Raw genomic sequence first — 13,767 nt, forward strand, 5'->3', positions numbered from 1 at the left:
TCCTGAAGTTTATGGAAAAACATAATCTTAACAGTTCTCTGTTGAATTGATATGATATGCTTGCAGGATTTCTTCAGGATAATGATCTAACTCTTACAGAGGCTGGAGCAGCTGACTAGGAAATAATAGACTTCCTTTTTCTGTGTCTGTTTCTTGCTGGCTCACTGATTCACAACATGTTCAGTTTATATGAACCAAACTGTACACTGTATCTGTATGTGCATCCCAGGGAGAACACACATAAAGATGAGGAGAACTCAACTCCAAGTACAAACACTCACAGGTGGAGGTGTGGGGAGGAGATTTTTTGAGAGAGAGAGAGAGGTAAAGAAACAGCACAGGAATAACAGGAGAAAGATAGAGTGGTGAAATACAGAAAAACAGAGGGGGTAAAAGCGTGAAAGAAGGAGGAAAGAGAAAGAAAGACGAATAACATAATGTGAAAGAAGTGGGTAGGAAGATAGGGCGAGGGAGTGATAGAAAGAGAAAAGGTGGACCGGCAATAAAAACAGATAGAAAGTGACAAGGTAATGGAGCGAGAGTAGAGAGGAGGTGGAGGAAGGATCTGGAAAAGGCTGGACACAGAGGAAGCTGCTGATGTCCATGCTGGGCCACACAAACAGCATCCTTCTCCACCCTCCAGTCCCCGGAGCACTTCTTATTCCTGTGCCAGCTCCATAAGTCTTTCATCTTTTCTGTTTCTTTCATAAGCACACACAGGTCTTATGTATTTGCCTGCTGAGGTGCATGCACACAGTTTGACTCTATAGGGAGACAGAAACTGTGCAGCCGGTTGAACCTCCAGCTTTCAGGTCTGCAAAGCCTCTACACTGCAGATTTAATATAATACATATTTTATCAAGGATGGGTTAGTCTTCATCAGCCCTCCTCTCAGTGTCAGCTGACTCGGAGAAGCGCTTTTATTCTTGTATTTGAAGTTGAACTAAACCAATTTCTTTGGCATTTAAGTGCAAAATGTTTCATGGTTTTGTTTTCTGGAAAAGAACTTGTGACCTTATCACTGTGACAGCGTTGATTTTTATGTAAGAACTTTATGAATTAATATAAGTCATCCAAGATAATCAGTGTGAAATTTCTACTTTTTAATCTTTAATTTGCTCTGCGCAAAAGCAGTCATTCTTCTCTTCTCAGTTATTAGCTTTCTTTATTTTTCCCACAGTGGAAGTTCAGAAGGCTGTAGCAGTCATTTAAGAGCACACTGGAGACAGAATGGGTGGATATATTACCTCTTTCATATCATCACAGATGCAATTTTGAGATGCTCAAAGGTTTGGTCCCTTTTTGTTAACTGTAGATTTTGATGATTAATTTTCACATATAATATTTTTTAAAAGGAAATGTATTCAAATGAATGTAGATTGTTAAAATTAAGCGTGTCTCCTCTGAAGTAGGCTAGTTAAGAAGTGAAAGAGACAGGAACCAACAATAGGAACTAGAATAGCACAAGAGATGGTCAGATTTCCATTAGGAGCCTAAAGGGAGCAAGCGGAAGAAGAAGAAGAATGCACACCTTAGAAGACCGATTGCATGTATGCAGCTCGTAATTATGCTTATAGAAACTGTTTATACAGTTAGATGGTCGTATTTAATTGTCTATTTAATCGGAAGTTGATATTGATGTGGTGTGAACTGGGTGAACTTAAGGGTATGCGCTGTATAGACATGAAGCTGGACTGGTCATACTCCCGGCTTCCGTCGAGTTCGCGTCAAAGCGCTTGACGTCAGCATAACAACAACCTGTCATGACAGCTCGTATGGGGGAAAAATTAATCGATTAAAGATTTGATCTTGAGTTACATAAAACTGGTTTCTCTTGGATGTGGGATTCCTGCTGAAAGGTAAGAGTTGAAAACCGTATAACCGCGAAACAAACCCTGTACGGGACAGAAGGTAAACTAAACCTCAGTGAGCTGTGTGGAAAATAAGCTAACGTAGCGTTAGCTGGTTTTTCTTTTCTGTGGTTAACAAATGTCGAGACGACTCTTTCAGTCCCACAATTGTTACAGAACTAACCTACTAACTAGCTGCTGGTTATATCGAGTGAGTGAGCTTTACTGTCTTCAAACTAGCCAGCCACCCGGCATTAAGCGACAACATCGCTTACTGAGCTAGCTTAGCCATGCTAGCATAGCAGCGATCTCTTGTCTGCTGGTGACCAGAGTTGGCAGCATTGTCCGTGTGTGTGCTTGTGTAACGGCTGTATTTCAGTTTTAGTGAGTAAAACAATAGCGAGGTTAACAGTATTAACAAACAATAGTTTGTTAATACTGTTCGTCTACAGCTTTCAGTGTAACACTGCGCTTAAATGCAATGCTAAGGACCGCGGCTATGTGATGTTTGGTGATAGCCAGCTGTGCTGCTCATTGACTCGCCTCTGATATCCGTCACATGAATAGTTAACTCGCCGGCGGTGCAGCCACCTCGCTGTAGTTTTGAGCTGTGAGCGCAGTCAGCAAATTAAACGGATGCCTTTTGGGTGGCATCAACCCACTGCACCTAATTCGCTCAAGACGCGCATTGCAGGTGCATTGCAGTGAATGTTCACTGAAACTGTGTCTCTGTTCTTGTTGTTGTGTGTGTGTGTGTGTGTGTGTGTGACCTCAGGAAGGACGGGGCATTCTTAAACCTGTCGTTTAGCCAGCCGAAGAGACGGGGAACAGGATAGGGAAGCAGGGCGAGGCGGGCCCCGCGGAGCCGGTGGAGAAGATGGCCGGCAGCCCGGAGAAGAGTTCCACCGCGCAGGAGCTGAAGGAGCAGGGAAACCGGCTGTTCCTCTGCCGCAAGTACCAGGAGGCTGCTACGTGTTACAGTAAAGCTATTGTGAGTAATTTCTGACACAAATGCTGCAGTGATGTCTTTGTTTTCTTCTTCTTTTATTAAAGCTAAGTGAAACGAAGTGGATGCAGATTCCCTCTGGATGAAAAATGAGGTTACAATGCACGTTTATTGTCCTCTGATTCTCTACAGAACCGTAATCCATCCGTGGCAGTATACTACACCAACCGAGCTCTCTGCTATGTGAAGCTGCAGCAGCATGACAAAGCCCTGGCAGATTGTAAGCATGCGCTGGAGCTGGACAGTCAATCAGTTAAGGCACACTTCTTCTTGGGTCAGTGTCACCTGGAGCTGGAGAACTACGATGAGGCCATCGGGAACCTACAGAAAGGTCAGAAAAAACTCCAGAATGATGGTGAAAATGCTGCTGGTGCATTGCACAAATTTACTCGTGCAGTTCCTCATTCATGTGAAAGTTAATTGTTAAGATCAGTGAGGCCTCACAGGGTTGGGAGCTCTTCTCTGAGGCACAGCATATGTTTGCATGAGCTGTTGTCAGTGTAATGATATGTTAGAAGGAAGGAAAGCTGGAATTTTGTCTCCACTCAGTGTTATGGTTGCTTCTCTTGGATGAAGCTTCACTATATGAAATGATGTATGAATGTATGGTTATGAGACTTTACAGAAAGTAATTCAGTGATAATTGAAACGCCAATCTAACGCTAACCATGATTTGTGACTACTAGTTTCGCTTAGTTTATAAAAAACTGGAAGCCCGCCTATTACTCAGTCGTGAAAAATGGACCAAAGTAATTCCACAACTTAATGAGAAATAAATCACTTTTCAAAAGTGGAATAACTCACAGTATAGGAGAGCCTTTCACCAGTTTAGCAAACTTGTTTTGGGATGCTCCTCCCTGCATGGAGAGCCTGTATCTTTGGCAAGTTTGGCTTGCAGATATTTCTACAGGTCGAACTCTCTGCAGACTCCCTGAGCGCTTTATCGCAGTGCTTCGTGCAGCTGCTGACTTCCAAGTCAGCCCATGGCTTTGTTGTGGGCTGCAGCTGATCGATTAAGAAGAAAAGTACACAAAATATGTTAGATAAGTGCAGGTCATGGTTACTCACTGTTAATGCAAACACTGATAGTGAATCTTAGGTGGCTACAGTTTAATCATGAACAAAAGAGAAACTCAGTTTGTTCTTTGGAGGAACTTTTTTTTTTAATATCAGCTTTTAGCAAACTGGCATTCTTTAATGGTTACACATGGCTAATTACATTATTATTACACATGGCTATTGCCAGTGCTATTTCCCATATGTATTTACATACCTGCTCTTTACAATAACATGATACGTCTGGCCTGTCTGTAACATCAGTACGCTGATTAGTAATAGAGCTGCAAGTCAGAGGGTTAGTGGGAACACTGCTGGATGTTTGTATTGTGGATTCAGAACTGTCGCACTCCTAATTAACATCTTTGAATCTACCTTGTTTAGATATTTTGAAGGCAGCATTTTAACTGTAAAGCCACGTTGCTGTAGCTGTGTTTTTCTTTTACAGCTTATAACTTGGCAAAAGAACAAAGGCTGAATTTCGGAGATGACATCCCCAGTGCTTTGCGCATTGCCAAGAAAAAACGCTGGAACAGTATTGAGGAGAAGCGCATCAACCAGGAGAACGAGTTACACGCCTATCTGACCAAACTTATACTGGCTGAGAAGGAAAGGTGAGGCTTTGAAGCACCACAATCTCATTTTTATTTTGATAATTTGGCATGTAGGTGTCATTTTGTCTTGCATGGATAAATTTAAATTAGCTCCTTATTTTTGCAGAGAACTAGAAGAATACAAAGAAAAACAAGATGACAATCAAAATGGAGGCGACGCTGCCAAGATCTCCTCAAAACATGTATGTTTTTGCATTTTGTTTACTCTTTGTAATTAGTGTCACTCTAATGAACAAATATTAAACTGGTGTGTTTTTTAAAATGAAATTGAATATTCATTCATATGTCCGGTTGTTCTGAAACCCTGACGTGGAAAGGACAAGTATCTAATGGATATGGATGAGCTCTTCTCTCAAGTGGACGAGAAAAGAAAAGTGAGTACGATTTTTAACTAATGCTTCGTACTCGTGCAACGCTGACAAATCCGTGATTAGCCTACAGCTTGGCTAACACAGACAGATGCTAACAGTACACGCATACCTACTGTAAATACACACATTTGTTTCTGTCTGCAGTCAGGCTACATGTTGACATAAGGCTTGTGATCTCTTTAAAAATCCACTTGGACTTCAGATAAACAGCTACTTTTTGTTTTCGACTGCTGCTGTTCCTATGGTAACGGTCACTGCTTGTGTGCCAAGGCTCTCGCTATAGATAGTTGTCGGCTGTGGCAATTGTCATGTAATTGAAACGACACCGTCGCGTCTGCCGAGTGTTTCTCTCCCGTCTGGCTCAGAAGGTGTTCTGCTTAGAGAAAAGTTGACTCAAAGAGTTTCAACTTCAGTAGCTTCGGGTTTGTGGCACTTCTGTCGACAGTCTTTAATATATAATTGGTATAGAAAAAAGCTGAAAAGGGTGAGAAAGGAAAACGGATTACTGTGGCTATAATTTGTTACCATTTTATAGCAAGAAAAAATTAACAGTTTAAGCTGTGACTCTAGGCTCTATGAGAGTTTACACCGTGGGCCACATAAACCCACTTTCATATTAAGTGGGCCCAACCATACGAACTCTCTCTCCATCAGTCTAAGAAGTTAAACTGAAAATTACAAAAAAATCCCAGAAATTTCTATTGTAGAAAGTGAAAAAACTGGAACTTTTTTTCTCATCTAATTGCTTATTTCTTACTCAGTTACTTTAGTGTAATATGAATGGCCATGTTTAGGAAATGTTATAAATGTTATAAAACTTGTGATAATACAGTTAAAAGTCCAATATTTACATTTTCTGATGCCATCCATTGGACGGCTCAGAGTCTTTGCCGGGCCAATTCTGGCCCCCGGGGCTTGTGTTTGACACCCCTGATTTTAGGGGATGGAGCCATGAACAGGATCTCTCAGTATTAGGTCAGAGTGATGCTTCTTTGTATTTTGTTTGTTCCCGTCAGAAGCGAGAGATTCCTGATTATCTTTGTGGGAAGATCAGTTTTGAGCTGATGAGGGAGCCCTGCATCACACCCAGTGGGATCACCTATGATCGCAAGGACATTGAAGAGCACCTACAGGTGAAATGATTGTTGCTTACAGTGCTGTGCAAAAGTCTTGAGCCCCGCTTCTTGACTTTTTTATTTTTTAAGCCGTCTTAAGCAATAGTTCTTTAGGCTTCCTGAAGCTCTTTCAACTTTTGTCTATGGGGACCTGCTGCTTCTTCACTCAGTATTCATATGAATGCCTTTTTTGTTTTGTTTTCTTTTTTTGTTTAAGCAACATAAAGCATAGAAAAAGCACCTAACTCAAAGGACGAACCAGTGCTGTGTCTAAATGGTAAATGGCCTGTATTTGTATAGCGCTTTTCTAGTCCCTAAGGACCCCAAAGCGCTTTACACAACCAGTCATCCACCCATTCACACACACAGTGCGCCCCACCCTGGGAAAAAACACTATTTAAATTGTATCTTTAAGCTCTTTTTCACTAGCAGCCTGTCTCATAAACACATCATTTGTTCAAATTCCTGTGGTTGAACCTATGAAACATGGTGAATTAATCCATCCATCCATCCCATCCATTCGCTTCCGCTTATCCTTTTCAGGGTCGCGGGGGGCGCTGGAGCCTATCCCAGCTGTCATAGGGCGAAAGGCGGGGTACACCCTGGACAGGTCGCCAGTCTGTCGCAGGGCTAACACACAGGGACAGACAACCATTCACACTCACATTCATACCTAGTGGCAATTTGGATTATCCAATTAACCTATCCCCACAAGTTAATCCAAATTTCCAAATTTTTCTGGTTCAGATTGTCATCAGTGCGTCTTGACGGCTACTTAAAGAAACGACAAAAGCTGAGACTGTGTTCAGACTGTGCTGAAAAATAAAGATGGTCATGCCAAATATTGAAGTTCGAGCTCCCTAGAATTGTACAAACTCTCTTTGGCCTTCTGTCCTGTATTTCAACGTATGCTGCACATTTATAATTAATGTATAATGTCCAGCAGCACGTTTTCATTCTGCCAGAGTAGCATTTCATAGCGCAGGTGTGCTTCTTTTTTTCTTATTTTCATAAAATCATCCATTGACGCTAACACTGTGTCTTAACGTGTTCCCTGTGCAGCGAGTTGGTCATTTTGACCCAGTCACCAGGAGTCCCCTGACCCAGGATCAGCTGATCCCCAACCTGGCTATGAAGGAAGTGATAGACGCCTTTATCCAGGAGAACGGCTGGGTGGAGGACTACTGAGGAGAGAGCTCCCATTTCTCCTTCATGCCCCCAAACCCAACTCAAAGCCTGGATAACACAAGACTATAGAGAACAGATCACCCCTTGCCTGGATATGTGCTTTACACAAGCAGGAAAAGCCACACTAAGGACTACCAAACGGGAGCCACGTATCTTGGTCTGCCTCCTCTCTCTCCCATTTTCTCCTCCCTTATCTTCACCGTCTGAGGCATCCATGGCCTGCCGCTCCCTTTAAAACCTCCTTTCATTCTGCTCCTTCTAGTCTTTCTCTCTGACTTCCTCTCTGTCACGATGTTTCTGGTCTTTTCAAGCCCGACTCCTTTCTTTACTCAAATATGGGCCTCTCTCTCAGGTCCTCCCTCTTCTTCTCTCTTTCTCTGAGTGCCACAGTCGTCGGAAAGCATCACCATTGCACTCCAGTGTTTCACACAAACCATCAATTATTTTAAAAAAAGAAGAAGAAAAAAAAATCCACACTTTTGGTGGCAGAATTGATGAAAACATTGGCTTATTTGATGTTTACTCTAGTATTTTCTAGTCATCTTTTTCCATTAAGTAATTTAGCATTCATCCACTTCTTAATGTACATTTATCGAAGTGGTAACTAAAATGCCAAAAACCTGTCGCGAACGAGGGTTGTTTGTATGCAAGTTTTAAAATAATCGATAATCGGAAAGGGAAACGAGTCCCTTTCTCATACGGCCACCTCACCACAGTGTACGTTTTTATTAGTTTGTTTAGTTTTATTCACATATCAATCACACCCCATTACAGACAATTGAGATGAACTGAATGTATTCATTATATATTCCTTAGGTTTGGACTTAACCTTCAGTAATTCAAGATGCTTTTTTTTAAGTATCAGGACAATGTTAAGGTTTTCATGACGAGCCTTGAACTGAAAGGCCTTTAAACTGGAAGCAGAAAACAAAATGCTGTATTACAAAAAAAACCCAATAAATGTGTTCTTTTTGCTGGATAATAATTTAAAACCGTTAAATGTTTGGATTGGACCGATTACATCAGCTGCTTTGAGGACTGGTCCGTGCTGTCTGTGTCTCGTGCTGTTTACCTGGTATGACAGTGGACGCTCGCATCAAGCATGAAGTGAATTTTGTTCTCCTTTGTATCAAAATACAAAGATAAGCTGTGTTTCTGGGGTTTTTTTGTTTTTCCACCTTCTCGCTGTTGATTTTTATGCACCTTCTCCTCACAGTTTCGAAGAAATCGGCCGCAGAAGCTTGCGGAAACCAATCGCCTGTGTGAACCTAACTTTAAAGTTTAAGAAAGTTAAAGTTCCCCAGCATCGTGGCCCCCCGACCCGTTTCACAGAAATGCTGGAAGAGTTACAAAACCGTATCTCATCTGTACCTCAGTCTCTCTCTGTAAACTGCATTTTTAGTCGAGTGCTGTTAGTTTACAGGCTTTTTCAGCTGAATGTGTCTGTGTTGAATTAGGCCTGCTAGTGGATTGTATTGGGCTGCAGGTGGTGTACATAATTTGTTGGTGTATTTCAGGTTTTGTTTCTTGATATTCATTTTTTTTGTCATGTTCTTTTTTTTTTTTCTTGAACTCTTAGAGCTTGAGAAACTGTATTAAATGTAGATATGTTGATAACATAAACACCTGATTCAGTTTTTGTTTGTCCCCATTAAACCGTGAACTACGAGGTCGTTTGTTCTGGTGTTTCTGTTTATTTAAACAAACAAAATTCATTAAACAACACCACACAAACTTCAGCTTTACAGCTCGTGATTTTAATCCTGCAATAAATGCTGATTTGGTGAATCTTATATTTGGTTTTTATTCTTTAAGGCATCACTGTGCGTTTGCGTCTGTAGTAGGCTGTAGTTTGGTTCGATAGTGGTGGTTTTTTGGGGGGTTTTTTTTTTTTTTGGTTTTTTTTTACATGAGAATGAAAGATGTTTAGATTTTCTTCCTGCTGCATTGCGCAATTTCCCTGTTTTTGAATTTCAGATAGCAGCTTTCAGTGTCTCTTTAAAATTGTGAAATCTGCATTAAAACCTTCATAGTTTTAAAGCTGAGGCTGATAATTTATCCATTTTCTACTGCTTATCTTGGTCCAGATCACATGGGTAAAGTATTTATTTAAAGTACTTTGTTAGTTACTTTTGGAAACTTGTGTGTGCTACTGAAAACTTTTTTTGTGCCATTTTTAACTCAAGTCTACTCATACAAAGTGTCATGCGCATTAACATCTATCTATGTGCTGTTGACTTGTACTTCCAGCAGGTTTGTGCCACGCAACGAGTGTACTGCCAGGAGGCTGAGGGGCAGTAACTAACATCCACTGCTCTGTCACAGTTCTTGAAAAACCTGTTTATCCATCTTTTTTCTTCCAGTCAAAGGGAAAACTATTCCAGCTGTCGTAAGAGGAGAGGTGGGGTGCATCCTGGAAGAAACTAAATTGCAGTGTTGCAACACACCGGCAACCTATCCAGGGGTGCCCAACTGCAACCCCGACCTGGTGAGGGAGGAAAGGAAGGAGTTACAAATTGTTATGAAAAATCAACAAATAACCAAGTATTTCACAGTCTAAAGCCCGTGTAACAACAAATGGACCACCAGCTGAAAACCTTTAAGGTTTGTCTGATGCAAGAGCTGCTGTAATTTTCATGCGTTCATGCTAGAGGCTCTGATGTAAACACTTCATGCTGGTTGATGGTGATGCAGACAGAAATAGATGAAACGATGTGAGCGTGGCTCAGTCACATGTACAGACGGTGTCACTCAGCCCTCACACACCAGGCCTATTGTCAGAGCATCGTTGAAAGAGCTGACGTCAGGGGCTGTGCAAGGAGGGAAGAGGACCAGGCACGGGTCACTGTTGAGTGGGAAAGAGTTGGCAGCAGAGAACATCAACAACACAACATTAAAATGGTAAGAAAATCAGTTTTTCTCGGTAATTTTGCACATACTTACATTTTTTTTAATATAGTTCAGTAATTGATATCAGTCCGGAGCTGCTGTCAGATGCTTGTTCGTGTGTTGCAGAGCGACAACGCTGTGAAGTTTGGTGAGGCTCTGCTGGGTGTTTTATTGCTTGTGACTTTCTCCTCATCCACACAAGGTATGGATTTAAAAACGACGTTTTATAGGCAAAAAAAAAAAAAGTCATTTTACCAAAGTTTGTGAACAAAACCCATCACTAGAGATTGATCAAGCTATTTATTCCTTTTAATCATACCTAAATTTTCCATAAACAAAGTCAGTTTTGAATAAAATAAACAAAGGTTTTTGGTAGTTTCTCATAAGCTTCCAATATTCCCAGCTCGTTTCTTATACTTCAAACTGAAGGAATAAGAACAGGATTACTGATTTGCTGGAAAGCGTAGTGATGACCGAGCTTTGGTGTGCAGGCCTTAACATAAGAAATGCTGTGAGTCCAGACAGTCACAGACTGGTTTTGTCTTTCCATACAACTGACTGCCAGATGTCCACAGACATATCTCGTTTCACGTTGCATCTTTAAATTAATGTCTGTGCTCTAAAATTAAAGTGAGTTTTTTCTTCCTTCAAATCTCCAACAGTAGAACATTTTGTTTCAGTCGTTTTCAGCCTTTAATGATCAAATTTGTTTGAATCGGGTACACCTGCTATCTTTTAAAAACTATTGCTCATTTAGTCCAGGTTTACAAAAAAAAAGTTTTTTGATGAACTCACTTGCCACTTTATTACATCCTGTTAGTTCCAGGTCGGACTCACTTTCATCCTTACTGCCTTAAGCTGAAAACGTTTTGGTCCTTACAGACATGACAGCATCATGCTGCAGATCCATGATGCTAATCTTCAGTTCCACCACATCCCAAAGGCACAGTTTTGGACTGAGATCTGACTGTATTTAGTCAACTTGTGGTCATGTTCAAAAAACCAGTTGCAGATGATTTGTGCTTTGTGACATAGAGCGTATTCTTGCTGGAAGCAGCCATCAGAAGACGCGTACACTGTGGACATAAAGGGATGGATTTAGTCAGGAACAATACTTAGGTAGGCTGTGGTGTTTAAATGATGCTCAGTCAATACTAAGAGGCCCAAAATGTGCCAAGAAAATGCGCCCTCTGCTTTAAGATTCAACATGTTGGTCATTAAGATGCTCTTCTGCATACTTTAGTTATGACAAGTGGTTATTTGACTCTCTTCTTATCAGCTCTAAGCTGTTTGGACATTCTGATCTGATGCCTGACAACAACAAGGCATTGTCACCCAGAGAATCGCCGCTTGCTGCATATTCTCTCTCACTCTCGGGCATAAAATCAGACCACTCTCTATAAACCCTGGAGATGGTTTTGTGGGAAAATCCCAGCAGCTCAGCAGTTTGTATAAACACTTAGACCAACAAACACGTTCAAAGTCACCTTTCTTATCCTTTCCAATGCTCAGTTTGAAATTCACCATGACCATGTGCACATACCTAAATGAAATGAGTTGCAACTTTGTGGTTGGTTGATGTATTTGCATCAAGTAGCAGGTAACAGGTGAACCTAATGAAGTGGCCGATGAGTGTATATGTTGCATTTATTTGAACTAATTTGCGGTTGTTTTAAAGCTTGAGAATCTGGTAGCCTTGTGTACTGATAGGCAATTTAAAAACAGCAATAGATTAAAAACAGCTTAAAAAATTACTTTTATTATCTCACCTTCATTGGAACAATTAGAAAAGCTTTGCATAATCGTACCTGTATGTCATAATAAACTCACAGATTTATCGTCTTGTTAACCGCAGTGGGTCTGAGCGACAAAGTCCTGGTCTTCCCCTATGAGACGGACTTCAGCTACGTGGCCTTGATCCCGCAGAAGGAGATGGGGCTGAAGGCCTTCACCCTCTGCATGCGTGTGGCCACCGAGCTGCCGGAGGAGCGCCAGATCATCCTGTTCGCCTACCGCACAGCCGACTACGATGAACTCAACGTGTGGCGCGAGAAGGACGGCCGCATCTCCTTTTACCTGAGCGGCGACGGCGTCTTCTTTCACCTGCCCCCACTCACCACCTTCCGCACCAGCCTCTGCCTCACCTGGGAGTCGCGCACCGGCCTCGCCGCCTTTTGGGTGGACGGGAAGCGTAGCACCTACCAGGTCTACAAACCCGGCCACACCATCCGTCCGAAGGGCACCGTCCTCCTGGGGCAAGATCCAGACAAACACCTGGGAGGCTTGGAGGCCACGCAGAGCTTTGTGGGGGAAATGACGGACCTGAATATGTGGGACTATGTGCTCTCCAGGAGCATGATCCAGGGCTGGCACTACGGACACAAAGTCCCCAAAGGGAATATCTTCGACTGGGCCACCATGGAGTACGAGGTGACCGGGAACGTGATGGTGGTGGATGATGACTGACTCAATTTGAAGTCCAGAGCAGAGACGGATGAGGCTTTGGAGGTCGGTGTGGGACTTGCGTGTCTTCTTTTCCTTCTTAGATTTAGTGTTTTATTTTGTGACCATTTAACTATTCTGACGTGAAGTTCTTCACATTAACATTACATTAAAAACAAGGTAAATCTCAAACTCAAGAGTTGATGTTGCCAGATATGTCCATAAGGGGGCACTCTATGCCAGTTCACACCATTACAGCAAGCTGTCTAAAATTAAGCATCAGCTATATATCATCATTTTTTTTTAATTAATAAAATCCAGATTTATTTAAATGTGTCAATCTTAGTTTTGTTTGCATATTTCAAAGAGAAGTGCCAAATGACCAAGACAACGCCTTACACCATAATGCTTTCAGCAGCCGTTAATAATATAGAATTTAAACTCAAAGCTGCAATGCAACTTCAAGTTAAGACAATTATTTACAAATAAAGATATGTATCTGCAGAATTAAACACGCCGTAAGAAAAACACATTTGTCAGTCTGTAACGTTGAGGTTAAAACCGTGGAGGAGATACTGGAACAGCGAGCAGAGGCAGGTATTATTTCTGCAGGAGACCAAATGATTTAAAGCACACCGAGAGACAAACAGCAATCACTGTGTTTGAAATCCGTTACGTTGCCTTTGGTTAGCGCACTCACTCATGAATTTTCCATGTTTCAGCTGATGTAAGAGCGCTTTTGGGTCTGAAATAAAAGGCGTGCCGTGTGCATAACTAATAATGTTTGTTATTAAAGAGAGTGCTCCATCTTTGAACTCTGGCAGCTTCCTCTTCATAATCGTCTGCTTCTTTTTCCACACAAAGAGTTTTTGCTCAGCTCATATATGACGATATGGTTCAGCTCCTGATAGTAGGGCAAAAAGAATCACATTTTTATAGAAATGACATATGTGCCTCTCAAATCAGTGTGTTACCATTCTCCTGTACCCCAGGAGTAAAATCTCACTTTTAAGCTTAAGTGACAGCTTCTCACGTGGCGTTTAAAGTTGACATTTTTTAACAATGGAAATTTACAGCACGGCGAACAAACCTAAGTGTTACTTGCAAAAATCGAGTCGTATGGAGTTGCTTCACTCACAAAGACGCCTCAGAATGAGCTCGGGGTCAGATCTCCTCCATCCAAGTGTAACACAGTAACCCTGAGTTCCAGCGCGTGCTGGCCCTGCCTGCCTACAC

General features: G+C 41.7%; 2 protein-coding genes across 2 annotated transcripts; both read left to right on the forward strand.

The window, feature by feature from the left end:
• Positions 1-1,718: 1,718 nt before the first annotated feature.
• LOC113028468 (E3 ubiquitin-protein ligase CHIP-like) lies at positions 1,719-8,869 on the forward strand. The gene is made up of 8 exons (XM_026178758.2): positions 1,719-1,859; positions 2,626-2,841; positions 2,989-3,187; positions 4,361-4,526; positions 4,633-4,708; positions 4,844-4,900; positions 5,914-6,030; positions 7,075-8,869. Exons 2-8 carry the CDS (start codon positions 2,728-2,730, stop codon positions 7,198-7,200), a joined length of 855 nt encoding a protein of 284 aa, XP_026034543.1. The 5' UTR covers positions 1,719-1,859; positions 2,626-2,727; the 3' UTR covers positions 7,201-8,869.
• Positions 8,870-9,918: 1,049 nt separating this feature from the next.
• On the forward strand, positions 9,919-13,346 carry LOC113028469 (C-reactive protein-like). The gene is made up of 3 exons (XM_026178760.2): positions 9,919-10,101; positions 10,216-10,291; positions 11,945-13,346. The coding sequence occupies exons 1-3, from the start codon at positions 9,934-9,936 to the stop codon at positions 12,553-12,555; spliced, it is 855 nt and encodes a 284-aa protein (XP_026034545.1). The 5' UTR covers positions 9,919-9,933; the 3' UTR covers positions 12,556-13,346.
• Positions 13,347-13,767: the final 421 nt, after the last annotated feature.

This window comes from Astatotilapia calliptera, chromosome 8 (genome assembly GCF_964374335.1).
Source record: "Astatotilapia calliptera chromosome 8, fAstCal68.1, whole genome shotgun sequence".
Taxonomy (NCBI): Eukaryota; Metazoa; Chordata; class Actinopteri; order Cichliformes; family Cichlidae; genus Astatotilapia; species Astatotilapia calliptera.

Bases quoted from the DNA above. Each gene is read 5' to 3' on its own strand.
- LOC113028468 (XM_026178758.2), top strand. From the start codon at position 2,728: ATGGCCGGCAGCCCGGAGAAGAGTTCCACCGCGCAGGAGCTGAAGGAG. The intron at 2,842-2,988 runs GTGAGTAATTTC...GATTCTCTACAG, and splicing joins CGTGTTACAGTAAAGCTATT to AACCGTAATCCATCCGTGGC. The intron at 6,031-7,074 runs GTGAAATGATTG...TTCCCTGTGCAG, and splicing joins ACATTGAAGAGCACCTACAG to CGAGTTGGTCATTTTGACCC.
- LOC113028469 (XM_026178760.2), top strand. From the start codon at position 9,934: ATGTACAGACGGTGTCACTCAGCCCTCACACACCAGGCCTATTGTCAG. The intron at 10,102-10,215 runs GTAAGAAAATCA...CGTGTGTTGCAG, and splicing joins AACAACACAACATTAAAATG to AGCGACAACGCTGTGAAGTT. The intron at 10,292-11,944 runs GTATGGATTTAA...TGTTAACCGCAG, and splicing joins TTTCTCCTCATCCACACAAG to TGGGTCTGAGCGACAAAGTC.